Source organism: Amphimedon queenslandica, unplaced genomic scaffold (genome assembly GCF_000090795.2).
Source record: "Amphimedon queenslandica unplaced genomic scaffold, v1.1 AMPQUscaffold_13452, whole genome shotgun sequence".
NCBI lineage: Eukaryota > Metazoa > Porifera > Demospongiae > Haplosclerida > Niphatidae > Amphimedon > Amphimedon queenslandica.
The window spans coordinates 81,234-104,611 of NW_003546312.1; the positions used below are offsets into that span (position 1 = coordinate 81,234).

Here is a 23,378-nt window from a genome sequence, read left to right on the forward strand (position 1 = left end):
TTTAGGGGAAGGTGCTATAAGAAATGTTCACTTCTTGCTAATAAAGATTTCCCATTACGCACAGCATCAAACACATGCGCAAGGAATGGATGCACTTCAAGCCAGGAATATGATGCCGGTCTCTGCTATCCTAAATGCAAAGAGTACTACATTGGAGTTGCCACCGTTTGCTGGGGATATTGTAGCCGTTTCTGTGGAAAAGATTACACTGACATGGGCCTATACTGCTACCGGTGGTGGCCACCACATAGCTGTTACAAGCCACGGTATGATAGAGGTGTTGGGAGCCTCCCTTACCAACCCTGGACCGATGGAATTGGATGCTCTGGATTTGGTGTGAATGATGAAGGAGAATGTCCATTGGAAGATATCTCTGATAAATTGCCCAGTGGTTATGAATGCAACAACCAATGAACTGGCTCAATATAAATAAGCAGCAGATAAAGAAGCAATATAGGACTTTTTTGTTAGGACTATTTTTTTGATTATTTTTGGTGCTTCTATTTTTCTAAATAATTATCAAAACCTCATCAATCATAATAATACAGTCTGTTTTGATCCATACCAAGTTATTTATGCCTAGCAAGCAACAAAGTGCATGAATAAATCATGGCCTTGCATGATACTTTACTTTTACCAAGAGTACAAAATTATGTACTCTTGCTTTTACTCAGAGGGCTTCTGATCCAGTAGAACAGTACAAGCATTATAAATATTACAAGACAATTCATAAAACAAAAGCTCTTAGTCCATTAGTGCTAGATACCACACCAATTAAAATAGTAAATGGTATCATGTACCACTCAAATATGGCCTACTGTACCATTATCATGTACCAGCAAAGAAAGATGTAGAAACTACACAATCTCTTATTATGAGCAGATATTTCGATGCAACGGTAAAACATTTAATGAAATGCCAAAAATAAAAATTTTATAATTACTTTTTATTATCAATCATAATAGATATTTATAAAAATGGATATAGATAGTAAGTGATTTATTTTTGAATTAAGAGAATGCAAATCCTTCACAGCCATATCTTATAGCAATCAATACTTTATTCCGCAGCTCTTGTTCACTAGTGTAGTCTGAAAGTACTAGTACGTTAAAGCACGTCTGAGCATGAGGAATCTAATCAAGAAAGAGAAATTTATGAAAATATTATTTTGTTGTGAATTATAGTGCTTGGCTCATAATGAACATAAAAGCACATATACCATATAGCGCTTTAGTTTTGCGGAGCTAAAATTTTGCAGATTGATAAAAATCAATTTGTCGCGAAAAAATTTTTTGTGGATTCACAACATTAATGCCACGCCTTTAATGGCAATTGAATAATTAGCGGATCTTTAATTTTGCAGTTGCATGCCAACCCACAAAAACAGCGAAAGTTTTGCTTCTCAAAACTAAAGCGCTATACGGTACCTTGTTGACACCTGATCCAATGGTGAGAGTAAACCCATTCGAGCCACTCAATCCCTATAGTAAAAAAATAATGATTTATATAATAGTGTGAGCCTGAGGAATGTGTACCGTATAGCACAAAAATTTGGAGGGACAAAAATTTGGCAAATTTGGCGAATAGAGTTTCATTCGCCAAAATAAAAACCGCCATTTTGAGCCTTTATACGCATGCTCAATGGCACGTGGCCACTAAATCGCCAAATTAAAATCCGCCAATAACCAAAATTTAGCAATTCGCCAAATTTTACTCCCTCCAAAATTTCAGGCTATATGGTATATGCAGAGACTAACAACACATGTGCCCGAAATCCCAATCTGCAATACTCTTGCACAAAATTTATAATTGCAACACTGATTACACAAAATTGTCTGTGGCTTAATTATGTGTACACACATGTATGTAATAAATTAATTTTTGTGCTTAAGTGTAACAATTTTAAAAACTTTTAAAAATCCATTTTTAATTAAAATCAGCTTGCAAAACATAGGAACTTGCACAGAGTTTCCCACAAAGTATGATAAGTGAGTTAATAGCATGCATCATGAGTTGAAAAGCCTTATAATACATGTACATATAGCTTTTCGAACTTTAAAAAATTGTGAAATAATTCAATTTTGATCGGAAAGAGCTAAAAAACTGTGCAACATGAGAACATGTATGTGCATCAAAAAAAATTATAAAATCAAAAATTCTCTTCCAGTGATTTTGACAAAATTTGACCAAAGTTCCTGTGCTATGGTACAGGGTCTTTGGCTCAATTTTTGAGCAACTTTAAAAATTTGTAAAAAAATCCAATTTTAATTGGAATGGGAACATAACATGCATAATTATGTATCAGAAGAAATTAAAATAATTTCTCTCCTAGCAATTCCTAGCAATCTGTGCGAAGCCTGGGTACACATACCTTTAAGCTAGCAAATCCTCCAGGTGGTAATCTGGGAGAACCAGTGCAGAACTTGAGTAAGAGTCCTCTCTCATTTTCACTAAGATCATTGACAAGATCCCAAAACCATTTTGTGATTGGTTGAGATGAAGTTTGACAGCACCTTACCTAAGAATCAGAATATAATTTACATACATTTAGTCAATGTTTCTTCCTTACAATGGTGTTCTTCCTCCAGTCCTTTACATCAATATGAGGTGTGCCAGAGAGTAACAGTGAGAATTCATTAGGAGTAAATGCACTAATGTATCTTCTTGGGATGATCTAAACGACAATCAATAATCAACAAAATGTTAGAGCCAATTACAATCACAAAACATGACCAAAGATCATGATACATGTGTAGCAGGCCATTTCTTGTGTTTATAAAATTAGGAAGAACAATGAATGTCAGGTTAGCTACATTAATATCATTGACTGATTTTAAAAACTACATGTACTTGACTTTTTTCAAATAAGCATACCTTCCAGAATCCTTCCAGTAGTTCTTTTGTTTCAGGTTCATTTGAGTTTATCAATCGAAACTGACTGAGACACTCGATATACTCCAACTAACAATGACACACACTATAATACACTTCCACAGTATTACATGTACATGCATTACTTTGTTATCATCAGTCACTGGTTCATCTTGACAAGCTCCTCTGCTTAAATCTATATCAACAAGGTTTCCATTCCAAGGACAAACCAATGATGTGCAGAAAGTTAATTCTAGCTCTACACATGGAAAGTCTTAATAACAAGCGTAACAGTGTAAAAAATATTCCTATAATTGATTTCACCACCTTGCAAAAATAACTGGATTTTAATAAGACTTATAGAGGCTCTCTCTACCTTTTAATGCTTCTAGAGAAGTCTTTAGACAGTATCTCTATGTTGTCTTGCTGTTAGAAAGCTCTTCACTTTGTCCTAGTCTCATGTTTAAGCCGCCATTTTCTTTGCCGTGACCACACCCACTACGTAAAGGAGCGTGGGCAGGTGGTTGCTAAGGCTTATGAATTTTGTTATTTCTCCAATACAACATGTATAGAAGAAATGTAATACTGTGTTCACACTACCTCCCTAGCTGTATAGAACTGTACCTAATTAGATTAGTTTGGTTATAAAAGAGCCATGTTGGTAGCAGTTTACACTGCATAACTTAACTACACCAAATTCACTTTAAAACTTAACTACACCATTTCAGAGCACCTATTTTGGTGCACCACTTTAGCCTGGTTTGGTTTGGCTACAGTGCAGTTCAGTTATGTTCACACTTGCTATAAAACTACACTATACTTCTCCAAAACTCAGTTCCGGTACAGTTCTGAAGGGTAGTGTCAACAGGGTGTAAGTGTGGACATACAAATATATATATATATATATACAAACATCGCACGTGGGTGAAATCAATTATAGGAACGACCTGGGGGCTACGCCCCCAGGTCGTTCATAATCATCTCTCTCTCTCTCTAATATAAGTTCACATGAATTTAGCTTTCAGTACATGCACGGCTACAGTAAGAGTAAATGATATCTACTCTTAGTTACATTAACTTCTCTTGTTAATAAAGCCTATCTCTCCAAGGCCTCATTGCACTAAATACATCTAAATCATCAAGCCATAACTGTGTACATGTACATATACATGTAACTAGAGGAAGGCACTAAGCCACTAACCTTCAACAGATTCATTCTTTAAGTTTGTAAGCTGATGGTAAAGGTCAGCATCAACTGATTCAAGATCATCACTAGAGACTGACTGACCAAGCAACTATAAATAAAATATCAATCTCATGAATTATAATAAATAAGCTATATAATATTGTACAAAATACACATACATGTACAATAGATGAGTTAGAAAAAAATAATCTACAGTTTCACTAAACTGATACATGTACTTTAAAACAACACATCTTTCAACTACATTACCTGTTTAATGAGTGGGACTGATAGATTACAGTCCAGTGTATCATCATACATTACAGCAGTAGCCAGTAATGATCCAATGATATTGACATGATACAAATGATCAGGGACTGATACTGGAGGCGACCTCATTGATGATAATAAACGTTTACTGCTTGACAGTGTCAGTGTATTGGGTAAATGATCTGCTATAGTCTGGTAGGGTTGAAGACTAAAAATGAGACATCACTATCATACGTAAAATCATAATGTACACATAAATGTACATTGCACTAACAGAAATCAGTTATCACACATTGAAATAATATGCACAACAAATCATGCATACATGTACATGTATGTGTATATACATGTACATGTACAATATTGTACATGTACTACCATAAATCGGGTAATGTTCAAGGGTTATAAAATACAGAATGGTGTTGGGAAAATTTGCATGTTGCCTGTTTATCCCAATGTATAGTAATAAACAAAAAGGAAATAAAATATTACTAATTCTAAATTTAGCATGCCTCATTACTATACAAAAATTACCATCACTCGAAATAAACCAGATTTAAGATATTTACATGTAAGCATTTTACTAATACAATGTAAGCATTAGTTTTAGTTTCCAACAAGCACAAAATGAAAAACAATACAATTAATTTATCAATTATACATGCAGTTTAAGTGTAAAGGCCGATTCATACTCCACCAATACATTATGAATTAAAATACCTTTGAAGGTATGTAATGCAAGAGTTGTAAAAATATCTAACTCTCTACATTATATTACTTTAGCCTTAAATGCACCACCTACATACATGTACATGTACGAGTACTTGTATTTACCTTAATTGTGAATCACCAGAACAGGTGAAGATATTCCCTTCCCCTTTAGCTAATTCATGTGATAAGCATGTCCAGAATTCTTTCCTTGGGCCAGTACATATACCTAGTAACATTTATACAAAGGCTCTGTTAGTACAGTTTCTCAGTGGAAACAACAGGTGGATCTCCATACAATGTATGTATATGTACCTGGTTCATTTTTAAAAGTGACATCAGGTGGGCCATATCTGTAGTCATTGACTGTCACAAATTCCAAGCGTGACAGTACATCACTGACAATATTTGATCTTTGTAAGTTGTGCAGCTTTAGTCTAGAGCAGTACATGCCTTCATCTTCATGCTCTTCCTCTCTATTAAAGAAAAATTATAATGTGTGATAACTGATAAGTAAGGGTATAAATCTTTTATGTGTATAAATTCTCATACTGAGAGGAGTATCCCAAAAATGTACAGTAATGCTGATTCAAATTACACCTTAACAAAGCATGTACATGTATCAGCTACATTGTAATCACATACAATACATGTACATGGATGTACAGTACAAGTATGGCATACATGTAGGTACAATTTATAAAATTGATATAATACTAAGAGACTAAAGTACATCCTCGAATCTAATATTTAGGGCAAATGATGGTTGCAGTGAGCAACAGTCAAACCATATTGTTTACCAATAGCAAAATTTTAACATGGATAGAAATTAAAACAACAAATTTTACCTAAGTTTCCTAAGTTTTTGTTTGAGCCATTCCTTTTTATTCTCAAAGCTCAACAATGACATGCAGTGCTTCATGAATCCAAACGACTCGTCATCAAGTACATTCAAATTGCTGCACACAAATTTATTAAATAATGTATAGTATGACTCTGAATGAGCTAATGATATTAGAAGCTCACGAACTACCTATAATAAGTAAAAGTATAATAAGTATTACTTTTGTTTGTCAAATTAATTGAATGTAACATTTACAATTTCATTATTCATAGGAATATCATAATTACAAAAGTGAATGCTGTATGTACTAAAACACTGTATTGGCAATCATTCAAAAATGGTTTAAAAATTTATTTTAAAGAAAATTTTATTGCTAAAATAATCTGACCAAATTTTTTCAAAACCCTCGTCTCCATTTTATATTTTTTGATGCATATACATGTAATACTCAGTACAGTACATGTACATGTACATGAACTAAATTATATCACACAACATCACAGACAGGTACTATAAATTGGAAGTTTAACAAGTATCATTTAGTGGGATCTATTGGCAATGAGAAAATTTGAGAAAATGATTAAATTGGGTTTTATTTTATCACATGAAGCTAATACATGTAACTGGCTAACTCACCAAATTTAATTCCTTGCCAATATCTCCTGCTATAAAGTATTATGAATTCACATCATACATTTCTGCAGTTAGCATGTACATGTATGTGTACAGTACATGTACATGTAAAGCGTACCTTTGCCGTTTTTCTTCTAGAGTTGTCATCCTGACGGTGAAGTAACTCGCTAAGGACTGATAGCTACAAAAAAATAACGTGTAATTTTAATCAGAACTCAATCATGAGCATTACAAAGTACTGCTATTGCAATGTGTACATCAATTAGGCCACTCTGACTGGATTCAGGTACATGTAGGTCGCTTCATTAAGTTTTCAATTATTACAATATACATGTAAATTAATGTGTATAGTGTATGAATAATTAAAGTTGATTGCTGATGCAGATGAGTGTGGGCGGGAAAGGAGAAACAATGAATCTAATCAGTGTGACCTTAATTAGCTTGACATTACGTTATCATTACACTATCATTACTGTTACCAAGGGTTTCTTACAAAGCATGCTAACTGAGCTAAAAAAGTTGACAAGCACTACAATAGACATGTATATATACATGTACATTGTGCATGGTTTCTGGAGCAACTTTAAAAATTCACAAAAATCCAATTTTGATCAGAATCAGTTCAAACTTGCTACACTACATAAGAATGAGTATATGTATCAGAAAAAATTATAAAAATGAAGAATTCTCACCTAATTATTTTTGGCAAAACTTGGTCAAAGACCCTAATACAGAGGCTTTGGTCGAATTTTTTTTTTAATTCAATTTTTATCAGAATTAGCCCAAAAATTTTGATATAGCATATGAACATGTATATTTATTAGAAAAATATAAAAATTCTCTTCTAGTAATTTTTGAAAAAATACCCTGCATAGTATTGTGTACATGTACATGGTACATATTTTGTCAAATTTTGCAGCAACTTTAAAATTCACTGATAAGAACCTACATGATGAGGGAAACCCTGCTATTATCCCATAATTTATTCTCAATTACTTATGCCCTCTCTATCTCTTTCATATTCTCTACTATTCTTCACAGACCTGGTGAGGCTTAGCTTCCATTAGCATGAGAAATGCCTCCTCATGTCCAGAGAAATGAGCATACAATAAAGGTGGCCAACCATTCATATCTTTAGAATCAACCGGATGCCCATAATCCAGTAACTGCTGGATACACAGTAAACTACCTGAAGCTGCTGCAAAGTGAAGAAGGCTTCTACCTTCATTATCCTAAACGATAAACCAAAAAATTGTCATAACATAACCAATGTCAACCATACATAAATATACAACACATATGACATGTATCTTTATAAAATATAAGAACATAATAAGCATTTTTTGTTAGATAACTACATGTGACACGTTACCTTAATGCCAAATGAGACAAAATGAGATTTGAGAAATATTGATAAAGTCTCCCAGTCACCAAGCTGTACAGCATACATTACTGCAGTATAACCTAATTATAGATAATAATAGTCCTTTGTAAAGATTAGTTTGAAAGTTATTGTTAAGCCTGTATTACTAAAAGTACATACATGTTTATATACATACGTTTATGTAGATGTATGTACATGTACATGTACATACGTTTATGTACATGTATATGTATGTCTTATACTCACCAAGTTCATCTTTGTCAGACATGTCCTGCCCTTCCATATAAGGGAATATAATATTAATGATACCAGCAGCAGAACTGGGCTCATCACTGTTAGTACAGGTAGTATCAAGAGCTGATGGTGTTCTAAGGAGAGAGTCAAACTGGACTGTAGTATTAGCATTGCTACTAGTGTCCAATAAATGAGACAACAGACATAACTGGCAAAGATTACGAGGCCACAAGCCATTGAATCCTTTTTCTTCATCTTTAGACTGCCTCCAATTGAGATTAAGCTTTTCATATAACTCTATCAGATACCGAGTACACTAATAATAGTTTACAAAGAAAGAAAAGAGAACATTAAGCATAAGCATGCATGTACATGTACATGTAAAGTGAGAGTAAAGACACATGAGATGCCTATAATCAGAAAGATAACAGTACAGGTACAGTACATAAAACTAACCTTTTCTCTTCTGTACCAAACAGCTGTCTCAATAATACTGGGCCTCATATTCATTCTGTTGCTAAGTGTATCATTAAACCATTTGCTATCAATAAAATCAATTAAAGTAATACACTATTCATTAGCTCACCTATTAAACCTATACAATGACAACAGATACGAGTGAGCCATTGCATCTTCATTGAACTACAATGACACATAATAATAATCATGATTTATAATTCATGTATCATTATTATTAGTTTAGATTATTTCTTAATACCGCAGGGCACCTTTTATTTAGGGCTGTAAATTTTGCAGATTCGACGATTTTTTAAAGATTCACAAAAATTATTTCCGTGAAAATCAAAATTATTACGGTACAAGATGAGAGACGGCATAAATTTGCAAAAATTAAATTCGCAAAATAGATTTTTAGGCAAATTCACAAAATTTACAGTACTCAAAAAAAAGGCACCCTACAGTAACAACAACAACTGTGTATCACCAAGACACAATCTGGCAACAGTCCATATACATGTACATACACATTATACATTGGCAAGAGTACAACACTTACTTTTTGAGAGAAGCTGTCACTAGACTGATTGGATGAAGAATCAGATAACCATGGTAAGACCAGAACAACATGTAATAGAGTGGTATTGAAATCACTGAGAACAGACTCAGCTTCTTGTAGAGCAGGGTCTGATAAAATATCATGTAAAGCAGTCTCCCCTTTATTCCCTCCAGCAGATAGTATTAGCTGATAGGCAGGCTCATCCTAATACAGGTATAGGTACATGTACATGTGTATATGGCATAATATACATGTACATGTACACATACCGTATAGCACTTTATTTTGGCGATTTTGCTGTAAAATTGTAATTGGCGGTTTTTAATTTGGCAATTTTTTTTGTGTACACGTGCATTACTGAGCATGCGCATTAATGATTGGCGGTTTAAATATTGGTGATTCTGCTTGCAAACCGCCAATCGCCAAAATAAAACTCCGCCAAATTAAAGCGCTATACGGTACATTACTGAGTGAATATCATTGTACCTCAGTCCAATTGCTTGATTCCTCTACTATTGACTGAAAAGTCATTGTATTTGACAAGAAACTATACAATGAACCCAGTGAAGTAGCCTATACAATATAAAATACCATAGCAATAATGAATGTGCTGTACAGTGAAAGATTCTTAATGGCTGTACATTTTGTGAATTAGCCCAAAAATATTTCCTATGGATTTAACTTCAATGAATTTGCCACATTTAAAAATTACACATAAATTAATTATACAGGGCCAGTGAGAGGAAGAGTAACAATTAAAAGGAGAGAATGATGTGCATATAATATTGTATATGTACATGTACCTCTCCCAGGTCATCCAATGAGCAGTCATCATCAGGTACAATCCAATCACTATCATAATATTCATCTTTCTCTTCGTCTGATGATTCATCGTTAAATATTTCATCATAATTATAAGAGATTCCATTGCTACATGTATATTCTGGTTCCTGCTTAGTGTCCAAGTTAGCATCTGAATCTATTAAATAAACCAATTAATAGTATAAAAATGAGTAGAAGACAATAAAATTATTAATTAAAAAATTGCTTTAATTTTAAAATGTAAATGTACAAGAACTGTATCTTACAGGCTTTATTCCTGCTCTCTTTTAATTCTCTCATCAGTTCTTGTTTCTTAGTCTCCTTCTGCTCCTTTAATATCTGTGCCCGGCTTGATTTTGCCCTGCAAAAGTTACAAATAGAAGCTATATGTAAATACACAAAATACATGTAATATCAGATAGTTAAGTGATGGTTCTAGTGGTTGACATTGGCTTAAAATTACTAAAATATAATATAGAAGAAAATCACATTATTTAGGCTGTATTTAGGTAAAGAAATTTTCTTTAAAATTAGATACAGTACATACCATATAGCTGTAATTAATAAAACCATACTATAAAAAGTCTAAATGATTTTCATTAGTCTTAGTTACACGTAACTATGATGCAAGTCACCAAATGGCCAAACGTTACACTACTTCTAAGTTCTAATGCATATAAACTATAGATACATATAGAACTAAATGTATGCCAGGTACAAAAATATTTAATAAACTAAAATACTTAATAGCATTATATTACATGTATGATATTTACAGGGGCGTAGCCAGGGGGGCAAGGGGAGCAAATGCCCCCCTTTTTTAAAATCAAAATTTAAAATTAACAAAATGATAAGCTACTTTTGGAAGAAAAAGCTGTTCTATAACTTACATATGAAAGGAAAAGGCTAAATCAGTCCTTCTATGATGCCATTATAAAGCTGAAAAGGTATTTCACGTTGCCTATGATCTTTCTTTAAGTCCGCCATATTGAAAAATAGGTGTGATCACGCCCTAAAAGGGAGTGGTTTTGGAAAATTTCGTGGCGCTTTGCGTGCCGCATAGCTTGCCCCCTCTTTCCAAAAATCCTGCCTACGCCCCTGATTTACCTAACTGGTGGAGATCTATCATCATCATCATCACTATCCATCTTTAATATTCTTCTTTTCTTTTTCTTAGGTGTCCCCTTTTCTTCCTGTACTTCCTCTTCAGAAGAAGAAGAATCAAACATTCTTTTCCTAGCTGATTTTCTTCTAGTTGGAGTGGATACATGTGCATCTCCTTCACTCTCTTCTTCTGATTCATTAATACATGTTATCCCTTTTCTTATCTTCTTCTTTCTCAGTGATAAAGATGGTGTCGCTATTTTTGGCTTCGGTTTCTTTCTCACATTATCACTGTCATCAATGAAATCTGCTTCATAGCAATCCAATCCTTTATCCATGTTATAACTATTATAACTGATGAAAAAAACAAGACAAAATTTGCCATTAACTGGTTAATGCTATTAAAAATTTGAAACAACAAACAAATGATATGGGATTTTGGGTCCTAATTTTATAATAATATTCATTGTCAAAGGGTTTGAGCTAGAGCATCAGAAGACATCCAGGTATTAAAAGGCTCCAGCCTTTATTTTGGAGGCTCAGAAGTCAGAACTAAAGCTGGACAGCATAGACAGCTTTTGCCTATTGCTGCATTGACAACAACTTAGGTAGCATGAATATTATTAGCATATTTACATGCTATAGCTATGAGTTTAGCAGTTGGTGACATAGTGACCTAGGCTTTATACTTTGTTCTTCAATCTAGATCATTGTGACAGGAGTCACAGGACATCATCCATATCTCTTCCAACGCAAAATAAGAATTAATTCTTTGGCTGAATAGCATAGAGGCTTTGAATTGTAGGAGGGTGTGGTGTACCCTATCTGCTCACAGGGTGGTATATACTCTGATGCTAGCAAATGAACAGGATGTAGCTATTAATAGCTTAAGACTTGGCAGTGAATAAGTGCTACATGCCTGTGATTCTGTTACAGCAGCAACACATCATGCACAGGCTATCCCCACAAAAAGAAGGTACATGTAGAAAGCAAAACAGACAAGTGGAATAACACTCCTGCAATTTTTATTAACTCCTTGCCATACCCTTGTCCCACTGAATTTACCATATAGTGTTCAGCCAATGCATATATATGTGCTTATGCTGTTTTGAGCCGATTTTGATCAAAATCAAATTTGTTATAAATTTTTAAAAGTTGCTCAGAAATTTGGTCAAAGTCCCTGTACTCTGGTACATGGCCTCGTGCCAAATTTCGCCAAAATTAAAAGGAGAGAATCGTTCACTTTAAATTTTTTTCTGATAACTATACACTTAGATGCATGTTGCGTAGAACGGTAGAAGTTTGAGCTGATTCCAATTGAAATTAAGATCAATTTCAAAGTTAATGGAGCATGCTTTTTAGCTCACTTAGTTTCATGGGACCCTGAGGCACTTGTGCTTATTACAACGAATAAAATAATAAAATAAAATTCCTTACACTTTAGTGAAGTTGTTTTTTGCTTTTAGTTGCTTGAAAGGAGTTACATGTTCCTCTGACACACCGGATGATGCTGAGGTATCACCGTTAATTTCTTCAGCTTCACTTGGTGAATCTAAAAGTGTAACAAAGCATGGACAACCTAAATTTACAAGTATTCCACCCAAAGTTTCTTCCTATAAGCTTGATGCAGTACATTGCAGTTACCTGATTCTTGTTTAAATGTTTTTCTTTTTTCTCTTAGCCATTTAACCTTCTTTACATTTTCATTCTCTAATTTCTCTTTGAACCGAGTTTGCAATCGCTTGGATCTTCTAGTCGCCATGTTTGCAGGAGGCGTGTCTTCATGACGTCATAGATTATACTATGATGATACGTGACGTAGATCTAAGCCGGATGACATCATTAATTTTAGTGCGTCGCAATTTTAGCTAGGGCGTTGTCTTCTAACATGCTTCTAAATTACCTCGGCTTTCACAATGTCCTCGAAAAAGGAAATCTACATTTATAATGGTGACATTGTGTCCTTATGCTACCAGAACGAATCGGGTTATGTACTTTACAGCAAACCTATAAGGTAAATTTAGTTATTTAGATCTATATAAAATAATTTATTGTCGACGCATTGATGTTATGCCGATGCCGGATAGAGCCAGTTCCTAAATTAGCAGCACATCATGCTTTAATCACATTTGTCTTTTGAATACTAGTATGTAAATTATATAAAAATTTACCAATAGTCATAGCAGATCTAAGCAGCCTGATGATTTATACATTTCTTCATCAAAGGATGATATCTTGGAATGTAACTTAAGTGAGTGAAAATACTCCATGCATGCGTAATCATCATAAATATGTAGTAGCTATCATGCTTAGGTACATCAAATGTATTGGCTTTATTTTATTATGTAGTGGCTATGTTTTGCATTACTCATGGAAGTGAATCAAGTGATGAATATGATCAATTAGATGATGACACTTGTGCTGATGAATTATCTTCCGAGCTAATGAAAATTGTTTATGGCTGCACAATTAAAGTTAGAAATGTTAATGCTTTAATGCAATTAAAATTCTACAGTTACAGCACCAAGCATCTGGAAAGTATTTATCAGTTAAATGGGAAAGAGATGAGGACACTAATCTTATAAAGGTCAATAATTTATTAGAAGTTTACACATAAATTTCACCCTTCAATTTAGGAACAAATTTGCCTGACTAGTCTATCTAATAAAGCAAATGAATCCAATAAAAAATATGAGTATTTGTTTAGGATCATTCCTCCAGGACATCATCAAAGAAAGTGGGGCAAACAAGTAAAATTTTAAAATTAGATATTCATAATCTTTATATGCATCAATTGGAAGATTAAGCATGGTGAGCTCATTAAATTAGAAGTTGTGTCACAGACTCAGAAATATCAATTTTCTTATAAAGAAAAAACTTTTTTGTAAGCTACAATTTATAATATATTTTAACTACTTTATGTTTTATTAGGTCCTTTGAGAATGGCACTGTGCTTTCCATTTCATCACACTGTCAAAATCACATGAAGTTAAATCCATTAAGCATAACGGTTATAATAACTTATGTCTATTTAATTTATCATAATAATAATTATACAGGCAGAAAATATAGTGATGCTAGCCAGCCAGAAAATTGATGGCTATGTTTCTGCTAATGGCTTACGTAGATGGCAAAAAAGTTTTTTTAACAACTTACCTTTTTCTGGTGACACTTTCCTTGAGCTTAAAGGATCAAATGAATCTGGTATAAAACTTCAATAAAAGTATCACATGCTGCTGTCATATCTTTGCTCGTTAGAGCCATTAATGTATGGAGATGAGTGCAAAATAAAAATTTTTTTGACACAAGAGCCAATACTAGAGGTTATGTTTACAAAGAAAGTTTGTTTTTACACTATGCATACTTGTTTAGACTGTAGAGGTTTTTCAGATAAAAGCAATTGACCACTCCATGCAAAGAAAGGTTTAGAATTAAATTGTGTGCAAATTTTTAACTTGATTATAGGAAGTTTTTAGCCATGACATCATTTTACTTGCTGCTAGGAGTACAACACAACAAGATGACATTAAACATTTATCTGTTAATGGTATGCTTTTGAATTTTAATTTATTTTTTATTGTATGGTGTGTAGTGAAACAAAGTTCAAAGGACACATCCAATGATGAAAGGCTTGATGTATGTTATATTATGCTGATGTTTATGATTGCTTTAATTCTTTCAGCTTGCTCTTGAAAATTATTCTAAAATGAGCTGCTTTAAAGTATTAAAGGTTAGAATGAGCGTATACTGGACACAAGTGTTAATTAATTTGATACTGTGTTGTTAGGTTGAAAAAAATGCTGTAATAGACATCATTCACATCAAGAGCATTACCTCAGCGTTACATGAGTGCAATCAAGTGGTTTGTGTTATATGTGTGCATGCAAAATAATTATGTTAAAATTGTAGTCAAATCCTCAACGTGTTATTTGTTTAATTAAAGGATTACAGGAATCGTTTACATTAACTGAGGATAAAACAAGACTTGCAAACATGTTAAGAACTGTAAAAGTAAATGAATGAGTTATACATATAATGTGATACCATGTAAAATAATTTTGATTTTCTAGACAGTTGATATAATTATAATTCTTTTAAGAAAGCTAGCTGTTTTAGATGATGAGTATGCCATGCTTTCTATATCATTATAATTATTAATATTCATTTTAGGATATCACATGAAGCCTGCATTTGTATTTGTAAATCTTTACAATTGTATGTTGAGAATGGAACTTTAAAATCTATTTACTACTTGACTGACAACGCAAAATTTAGAATTCTGGAGGAAATGGTTTGTACTTCATTATTAATGTTTAGTCTAATTAAATTCACAGGTTGACAAAAGATTTGGTGCTGAAATACAAAAACTCATTATTAGTTTGCATTTTAAAGATTGCAGGTAAGCATCACACACATGTCACTATGCAGCTGACTTATGTTATGCTTAGAATAATTGGTGAATTGATTCCAGTTAGGAAATTAAATGTGAAAGTAATAATCATGTAAAAGTCTGTAAGCATAAGAAATTATAATTATGAAATAGGATACTGAAATTGCTGGTCTAATGTCAATTTTAGCTTTTAATGGAAAAAGTATCAACAGGAAAATTCTAGGTTTGGAAGTAGATCCAGATCAAGACTAGTTTGTTCAAATGTTTTATATTTTTAGATGAAGTTTGTAAAGCTCTTGAAAGTGAAATAGTAAACTCTTGTTTAATAATTCAAAATTTAATTTAGTATTTAGGTGGACCCTGATGCAAAAGAAGTTCTGAATAGCTTTTGTTTATCTAGTGATGCTTTAGAAACTGGAGGTGTTGCTTGTAGCAGACTCTCATGTGCTTTTTTACAGGATGAAATTGGTTGTAGTGGTAACTATATGTAATCCTGTTGTAATGAAATTGATATTAATTTAGAGTTTTGGTCTTCCTCATTTTCAGAGGGTTTCAAATTTGGCAGCCTTCTCATTACTATGAAAAGCAAAATTTATACTATATTGTTAAGAACTGAGGTAATAATGTATTTTTGTTCATTTAAAATCATTGAATATATATAATAGAGCCAGACTGTCACTGCACTGACTCTTAGCATTCTGGTATTTTTGATAGATCATGGTTTTTATTCCAAAGATGATGAAATAAAACAAATCACTAGTATTTTACTTGAGAAATTAAAATTAAGTGGTAAGGATAATTAATTTTTATTCGATTGGTTGTAAATATCTGTGATTGTGTAGAGCTTGCTAGTGGTGTAATGAAAGAAATGATATTAAAGATTATATCACTGTAAGTTCTTTATAAATTTTGTGTGTATTACTAAACTTTATTGCAAAAGGGCTCTACTATCATTGCAGCTACTTCTAAAACAACGCATACATCTATCTGTGAAAGTAAAGCTATTATTTTGTCAACGCAAGTGTTAAAAGTCATTACAGGCTCTTCTCAGTGACTTTAGCAATAATTCCACAATCTTTATCCAGCAAGATCATTCTTTGACAAAAGAAACCATTCATTATACTCGTATGAAACATGAACCTGATGAAGATTTCACCAAAGTTGTAGTTCAAAGTCCTCAAGATGCATCTTATGATGCAAAAATTACACAAAAGTAATTAATATGAAGTTTTCATAATATTAAAATCTTTCATATAGTTCTGTACAACGACAATTACGGGAAAATTTTAAACCGGATATTTTTCCAATTTTTGATACTAACACAGAAAATAATACAAAGTGCCAGGATTTGTGCAAGTGCCTAATTAGTTTGGTTGATAACAGTGATTTTGATGTATCTGTGATGAGTGCTGAACTTCTTTTCAATATATTCAACATTGAAAACCATATATTATTACGTGCTAAAGAAGATGTCTATGTGTATTCACCAGAAGAGTCTGTGAATGGTCATGAAAGGGAAATAGTAGCTACAATGACTGATACAGTTAAACTTATTACCAAATTGACACAGAGACAACACATTACGGATGAAGACAAAAAGAACATAGCAATGAAACTAGATAATTTTTCAAAGTTATGCATATTAGATGAGAGTGAAACTGAGCCTAATATGACTATGCAAGCTGTAGCATACAGCTGTGGTGAGGCATGCTATTGATTTGTAATTAATGACATTTTATAGGTTTATTTGATGTTATTCTTGAGTATGTCCTTGGACAAAGATTCAGTGACTGTCAAGATCATGAAATAATTCTCAGCAGTTGTTTTACTTTCCTTCAAAGAGTAGCAAGGAAAAACAAGAGAGTATGTTATAGGCAGTATACTACTATAGTTAATAGCATCTTCATTTGACATGCAGGCTCAAAATAAATTGTTTGTCAGCTTTTATGATTTTCTTGAATTTAAAACAGCTGTGCAACCTATTATACGTCTACTTAATGAGGTACAAATCCAGTGAAATCTATAAATTAATCCTGACTTTGATTTTATAGGTTTTTCTATAATATTGATCTTTGCATTAACTTAACTGATTCAGATATCAGCAATATATTTATTTGTGCAATTGCTAGGAGCAGTGCTGTGCATTATGAGTTAACAGTTACTCTAAGAGTTATAATTGATGTAAGTTGGCACAATATTTTTTATACCTGTTACATGATTACAATTTTGTATCTTTCTAGACCATTAATCCAGCAACTCCAATGCAGGAGTATATATCAAAACTCATATATGATTATTCAACTGATGTGTTAGGGCACCTTTTAGATAAGGAAAACCCATTGTATATTAACAAAATAGAGCTTCTTAAAAAAGTAACTTCAATCATGCATTAATAGCTTATAAACTGATATTTTATAACAGAATGACAATGACAATGATCCCAACCTTTACCTCTTATTGAATATAACAGATCTCATAGCTTCTTGTACTACTGGACATTGTCACTATGCAGAATCAGTCTGTTGCCAGTTTTACACTTTAGATGATCTTCTTAAGTAAGTTCCAAATTAATTTTATTATTTTTATATTTTTGCAGTATTTTGTTCAATCAAAAAATTGCTATTCATCGCAAATTGCCATTTATTCGTCTTTTAAATTCAACATACTTAGCTACTGAAAGAGATTCTGGTGAAGCTTGTGCTACTGCATTAGCTGAAAACCGGTATGTATGCATCCTGTTTGCATAATTATTATTTACCATTTCAAACAATAAATACAGCCAGTTCTGGAAATTTAATAAAGAGATTGTTAGTGAAACTTATAAGTTATGGAAGAATTCTGATAAAATAACTGCTGAACAAAACTTAAGGAAGAGGAACAATTTTTATTGGAGTATCACTCTGTTGATGCATACTGACAACTTAGCAACTAAGATTGATAAAAACTTTTTATATATATTTGAAGGGTTAATTCCATTGCTAATAGCATTTTATTCATCTGGTAGATCTAAATCATGCAGTGATAGATTTACTGAGGCAGAAGAACTAGTACAGGAATTAAAGGTATATGTACATGATTGTCCTCAATTCAAAATTTCTGTATTATTGATTTTAGAAATTTGCTGATTTTAACTTACCCTTTGTCACTGAGAAAATAATAGCCTTGGAGAATAGTAGATCTATTATCTGTCCTGAACCTGTGAGACAATGCTGTAATTATTGTAGATCTATCAAGAAATTTATTATTAGATACACGATCATCAAACTGATGTGAATGATTCACAAACCAGTAGTCACAGTGATAGTTTTCAAACGTTTGTTGAGAAATGTTATAATACTTATACAAACAAGTCAGTTACAAGGAACTCACCCATGCAGAGCAGTGGATTTGGTGGTTGTGGTAAGTCAATTGTGAAATATTTTAAGTTCATTATTAATAGATCTAGACCTAGAGGACATGCAAAGACGTTTACTCATTCCTAGTGATCCAGTTTTTCAAAAACTTATTGATAAATTTAAAGACAGTGAAAATCATCTGAAGTAAAAATAATTGTACAATATTTAATTTGTTAAACATCAGGAAGGCCACAAAGAAGTCTTCTGCACATGAGATACAGACAAAAGATTTGAAAGTGAAATCCTTAAAAGCAACCAAACTCCTTTTATTGCTACAGTATACTTAATTTTAATTTATAACTTAATAACATCCAATAGAACTCTTATTCAAAAGCAGAAACCTTTGGGTCTTCGAAAAATTGACTTAGAAAACATGACTTTGACAACACTTAAACTAATTTGTGGAATTGTTTACTCAGGAATAAAAGAAGTGAAGTCTTCAAAACATCAAGAAAAGTATAATAATAGATGTTATTTGTATTAGCATAATTATGAGCTTTATAGGCAACCCAAAGATTTTGTTGCTCCTCTTCAAAAAATATTACTGGATCAAGGAATAGTACCAATGGTAAATTGCATTAGGTAATAAAGTCAAATTTCAAATTAAATAGCTCTTTGATCTACTACATCATCCAAATGTTGATATTACTTTTCAAGTGATAGCATGTCTTAATGTCTTACTATATTTTGGAAATGAAGAAGCTCAGCAAATAATAATTTCATTTACTCAAAAGGATCGAAGTCTCATTATGATTGTGCATCAAATTTTAAGAAAATTTTATACCAAGTAAGTAAAAAAATTTATTAATTTCAATATAGATCTCAATGTGCATTGTACAGAGCATCTATTGTACAAAAAGCAAAGTCATCAAAAAACCAGCCAGTTAGTTAATATTATTGTTACAAAACAAAAACTTATGCTTATGTAATTTTTAGATAATAGATTCCAGAGTGGCAATAGTATTAGATGTCATTGCTAGTCTTTGTGATGGGCAGCAAAAAGATATACAGGATGCAATGAGAGATGAACAAATCTTTGATGCAAGTTTATTTATTATACTATTTTCTTAATACTTTACAACAGGAGTCAAGCATAATTAATCAAGTTTCTTTTGTGCTCCTTTACATTATCAACTCTGTGAATTTTGAAAAAAATGAAGATGCTATTGTAGTAGCACAAAGTGCTACTCATGCATTGATTGAAATGTGTGCTGGCAATTACAAAAATCAAATAGTTGTTTTTAAAGCTCAAGTTGTCATTTCTATTAATGGCATATTGGGAAAAGACTCATCAGCTGTCAATGAAGTTAATTGGTAACTTAAACTTAATGTATCTACATAATTTAAGCCAAATATAGGAAATTATATGAGCTACAGTGTTCTAGTATGGAATTGCTGGAAATATTGCTAGAGGAAATTGATGAAAATTCTTTATCTCTGGCCAGTTGTATAGCAAAACATTTTGAGATTTCAACCTTATTACAAAGAATGTTTAATTTTTGGGAGTCTGCCTTAATTAGATCTAGATTATCTAATGAGCAATTTAATAAAGACTTATGCAGAGGTTACAGCATTCTTAGAAGAATTGCTGATTTTAAGGAAATAAGTGTTGATACACTAGGTAATCATATGCTAGACATTAAATTTACAAAAAATTCTATAGTTAGGAAAAAATATTTCAAAGAAGTTTTTAAAGACAATAATACCACTGAAGCAGAGAAAATGTGGAAAAGTTGTACAAACTGGTCCAGTAGGGTTGAAATAATTTATCAAATGCAAAATCAGAAGAAATTACTTACTCGGGCTTACTTTCCATGTGATCCACATGTAAGTAGACAGCATTCAATTTTCAAATTCATTTAATGATATATTCCAGGCAGATTTTAGTGCAAAAGAAAAAGAAATTTTATTACTACACATTAAAAGAAGAACACCTCAAGAAAAATTGATTGATCTACTTAAATGGACAAAAGAATTGAAATTGAGCAATGATCAAAAGGTTTGAATATACTATACCACTCTTGACTATACTTATAGTGAAAATGTTTCCATTTACATTAGAAAAAGACTAATGAAAAAGGAAAACTGAAACTATTTTACTGGATTTTGCAAACTTCGTAAGTTACTAATCTATGCACAGAAATTAATATGATGCTGTTTTCCAGTACAATAAGAAACATCTGTCTTTTCCTGCTAACTATACTTCTAAATATTTTTGTTTTTTTCCTAAAGTCTCCATCCAAGTAAGAGCATATATAAAAACTATTTTGTTAATGGTTTTATATTGCAGTGACGATGTGCACATTAATGGAGTTTGTAAAAACATTGAAGCAAATAACGAAACATGTGACAACACTAGTTCAATTTACTTCCAGCCAATATTTGACCCTGAAGCACCTGAGTGGTATTATCCAGTTCACTACATCCTCAGTGCTTTACATCTTGTACTAGCAATTTTTATGGTGATATGCTACTTCTATAAAAATAAGCACAGGATTCATTTCAGGATATTTTGGTTCAAAAAAATTATGTAAGTTGGTATACAAGAGTAACATTGATTGTTTATTTTTACAGGTACAAGTATAAGAAAGGAGTAAAGCGTAGAAAGCTTTTATATAATTTTCTGAATAAGGTTTCTTGTGGAAAAATATATTTTGGTAGACCAGAACCAGCTGAATATTATCAAATTTTTGCTCTGAGCTTCCAACCAATGTATCGCATATTGTTTTTAATATTTTCGATTCTGGGAATATGGAAAGGATATTTTCTTTGTGGGTGCATGATTTATCCATTCCTTGGAAATAGTGTCATTCTTCACATCATTCAAGCTCTAAAAAAGAGTGGTAAGACATAAAATCCTTCTACTGAATTTCACTATATTCATTAGCATTCCAACTGTTGATTATCTTTGCCTTGGGCATTGTTTTCATCTATATTTATGCTGTTGCCAGTTTTGCACTAATTTCAAATTATTTTTCTGAAGAAAAGGATGAATTCTGTAATAATGTATTCCAGTGTTTTGTCACAATCTTACGCGTAGGACTACTGAATACTTTGGGCTCTGTATGTTATTCTTTTAATGTGAAAGTGTATATTGTGCATTTACTTATATAGGCACTGGACGTGAGACCTTCTGAGGAATATCAGCCAAATTTTAGTCTTGTTGGTGGACGTGTCATTTATGATCTAGTTTTCTTTATTGTGGTTACTATATTGGGATTAAATCTGGTCATTGTGATACTGATTGACAGGTTCTCAGAGATGAGACAAAAAAAGGTTTAAGTATTACTATTTGATGTCACTGCTATTTGATGTTAATAATTATTGTAGGATAAAGTGAATGAGGATAACGAAAATAGATGCTTCATTTGTAGCAATGAAAAATATAAGTTTGATGAACAATGTGGCGGAAAAGTAAGTCTCAATTTTTTCAGAAAATAATTATTTGCCGTACAAATAGGCTTTCCAAAAGCATTTGGATGATGACCATAACATTTGGAAATATATTCATTTTATTTTGTACTTGCAATCCCTTCATCATAATGACCATAATGCCCTTGAGAAGTATGTTTTGCAACAGGTGAGAATTAGTTGCTTTAAACCAAACTTTTCAAATGACCAAAAATGGTAGGTAAAAGATGAATCTATTGATTTTTTCCCAATCCTTCGAGCTAAAGTTCTGGAACTTAAAAAGTATGTTTAATCCACTTTATTTCTAATATTTTTAATAGACCTTTCTAGTTGTGGTCAATGAGGATATTTACCTGTAAGGTGTAGATCTACTACTGCTAGTTGAAACATTAATTTTCTTTTTGTAGTGTTGTTTTGGTAGGCATAATAATTTTAGTATTAGTATTAGTTTTAGTTTTCAAAATGAAATACTTTTAGTTTTAGTTTTGTTAAAATTCAAAAAATATTAGTATTTTAGTAACCAATAGTAATAGTCAAATAGTATTAGTATAATTCAAAAAATATTAGTATTTTAGTAACCAATAGTAATAGTCAAATAGTATTAGTATTAGTTTTAATATTTAGTTATGGTAGATTATTTGTACATATTACTTAATATGTGTCAGAAAACTTCTCTTTCTCTCTGTTCCTTGGTCCATTTGGCACTAACCATATGAAATACAACTATGTACAAATGTAAATGACACATGTGTACGAAAACTAAATAGTAAAGCTAAATATTTTAGTATAGTTTTAGTTTTAGTAAGTGTAATACTTTTAGTTTTAGTTTTAGTTATGCTAGGTCAAAAAGTTTTAGTTATATTTATAGTTTTAGTTAATCAAAATTAAAATGGCTTACCAAAAGTACTTTTAGTTTTAGTTTTAGTTAACCAAAACAAAACTGTAATTTTGGTAGTTTTATTTCAACATTTTTGCTGGATAACAGTAAATTAATTATAACAAGTAAATAAAAAACATTAAAAATGGAAAAGTAGTAGGATTAAATTATAAAAAAGTAAAGAAACAAGAGGGTACTTGCAAAGACTACTTGCAAAGTGGTGTGATAACGAAT

The 23,378-nt window shown here is 32.0% G+C and overlaps 3 protein-coding genes across 6 annotated transcripts; 2 read left to right on the top strand and 1 right to left on the bottom strand.

Annotated features, from left to right (window-relative positions):
* Window positions 1–885: 885 nt before the first annotated feature.
* Window positions 886–12,859, bottom strand: LOC109581241 (uncharacterized). Of its 2 annotated transcripts, XM_019995186.1 has the most exons (24): window positions 12,716–12,859; window positions 12,509–12,623; window positions 11,075–11,425; window positions 10,234–10,328; window positions 9,949–10,124; window positions 9,632–9,718; window positions 9,146–9,349; window positions 8,717–8,772; window positions 8,587–8,671; window positions 8,143–8,446; window positions 7,885–7,976; window positions 7,556–7,744; window positions 6,631–6,693; window positions 5,884–6,068; window positions 5,351–5,511; window positions 5,162–5,264; window positions 4,328–4,535; window positions 4,073–4,166; window positions 3,018–3,130; window positions 2,875–2,961; window positions 2,570–2,674; window positions 2,372–2,518; window positions 1,428–1,481; window positions 886–1,133 (listed from the first exon to the last, which is right to left on the bottom strand). In XM_019995186.1, the coding sequence occupies exons 1-24, from the start codon at window positions 12,831–12,833 to the stop codon at window positions 1,011–1,013; spliced, it is 3,315 nt and encodes a 1,104-aa protein (XP_019850745.1). In that variant the 5' UTR covers window positions 12,834–12,859; the 3' UTR covers window positions 886–1,010. The 2 variants fall into 2 exon arrangements, with proteins under 2 accessions (XP_019850745.1, XP_019850746.1); XM_019995187.1 differs by lacking the exons at window positions 11,075–11,425; window positions 12,509–12,623; window positions 12,716–12,859 and adding an exon at window positions 10,858–10,966.
* Window positions 12,860–14,702: 1,843 nt separating this feature from the next.
* LOC109581251 (uncharacterized) lies at window positions 14,703–17,524 on the top strand. Its single transcript, XM_019995214.1, has 19 exons — window positions 14,703–14,801; window positions 14,859–14,933; window positions 14,981–15,082; window positions 15,142–15,194; window positions 15,242–15,362; window positions 15,406–15,470; window positions 15,520–15,562; window positions 15,615–15,684; window positions 15,740–15,771; window positions 15,815–15,938; window positions 15,984–16,078; window positions 16,127–16,250; window positions 16,304–16,352; window positions 16,402–16,456; window positions 16,502–16,674; window positions 16,719–17,161; window positions 17,203–17,324; window positions 17,380–17,463; window positions 17,513–17,524. The coding sequence occupies exons 1-19, from the start codon at window positions 14,778–14,780 to the stop codon at window positions 17,522–17,524; spliced, it is 1,866 nt and encodes a 621-aa protein (XP_019850773.1). The 5' UTR covers window positions 14,703–14,777.
* Window positions 17,504–22,685, top strand: LOC109581242 (inositol 1,4,5-trisphosphate receptor type 3-like). 3 transcript variants are annotated; one of them, XM_019995189.1, is made up of 28 exons: window positions 17,504–17,642; window positions 17,702–17,833; window positions 17,883–18,016; window positions 18,058–18,183; window positions 18,241–18,523; window positions 18,576–18,659; window positions 18,710–18,860; window positions 18,901–19,000; window positions 19,041–19,133; window positions 19,175–19,312; window positions 19,361–19,424; window positions 19,468–19,643; window positions 19,697–19,739; window positions 19,793–19,897; window positions 19,941–20,170; window positions 20,215–20,477; window positions 20,520–20,683; window positions 20,733–20,855; window positions 20,918–20,973; window positions 21,022–21,099; window positions 21,147–21,386; window positions 21,431–21,699; window positions 21,744–21,919; window positions 21,971–22,132; window positions 22,187–22,270; window positions 22,317–22,436; window positions 22,488–22,549; window positions 22,588–22,685. In XM_019995189.1, the coding sequence occupies exons 2-28, from the start codon at window positions 17,723–17,725 to the stop codon at window positions 22,595–22,597; spliced, it is 3,645 nt and encodes a 1,214-aa protein (XP_019850748.1). In that variant the 5' UTR covers window positions 17,504–17,642; window positions 17,702–17,722; the 3' UTR covers window positions 22,598–22,685. The 3 variants fall into 3 exon arrangements, with proteins under 3 accessions (XP_019850748.1, XP_019850747.1, XP_019850749.1); XM_019995188.1 differs by having other exon boundaries at window positions 22,598–22,685; XM_019995190.1 differs by having other exon boundaries at window positions 18,907–19,000; window positions 22,598–22,685.
* Window positions 22,686–23,378: the final 693 nt, after the last annotated feature.

What these genes read in the sequence shown, in the direction of transcription:
- LOC109581241 (XM_019995186.1), bottom strand. Translation starts at nt 12,833, where the DNA reads ATGGCGACTAGAAGATCCAAGCGATTGCAAACTCGGTTCAAAGAGAAA. An exon ending in CACTTTTAAAAATGAACCAG is followed by an intron (nt 5,265 to 5,350) that starts GTACATATACAT and finishes AAATGTTACTAG; the next exon opens with GTATATGTACTGGCCCAAGG. An exon ending in TACTGGAAGGATTCTGGAAG is followed by an intron (nt 2,675 to 2,874) that starts GTATGCTTATTT and finishes ATTGTCGTTTAG; the next exon opens with ATCATCCCAAGAAGATACAT.
- LOC109581251 (XM_019995214.1), top strand. Translation starts at nt 14,778, where the DNA reads ATGAGCTGCTTTAAAGTATTAAAG. An exon ending in TATCAACAGGAAAATTCTAG is followed by an intron (nt 15,685 to 15,739) that starts GTTTGGAAGTAG and finishes TTATATTTTTAG; the next exon opens with ATGAAGTTTGTAAAGCTCTT. An exon ending in ATATTAAAGATTATATCACT is followed by an intron (nt 16,353 to 16,401) that starts GTAAGTTCTTTA and finishes TTATTGCAAAAG; the next exon opens with GGCTCTACTATCATTGCAGC.
- LOC109581242 (XM_019995188.1), top strand. Translation starts at nt 17,723, where the DNA reads ATGCAGGAGTATATATCAAAACTCATATATGATTATTCAACTGATGTG. An exon ending in ATCAAGGAATAGTACCAATG is followed by an intron (nt 19,425 to 19,467) that starts GTAAATTGCATT and finishes CAAATTAAATAG; the next exon opens with CTCTTTGATCTACTACATCA. An exon ending in TACTGGATTTTGCAAACTTC is followed by an intron (nt 20,974 to 21,021) that starts GTAAGTTACTAA and finishes GCTGTTTTCCAG; the next exon opens with TACAATAAGAAACATCTGTC.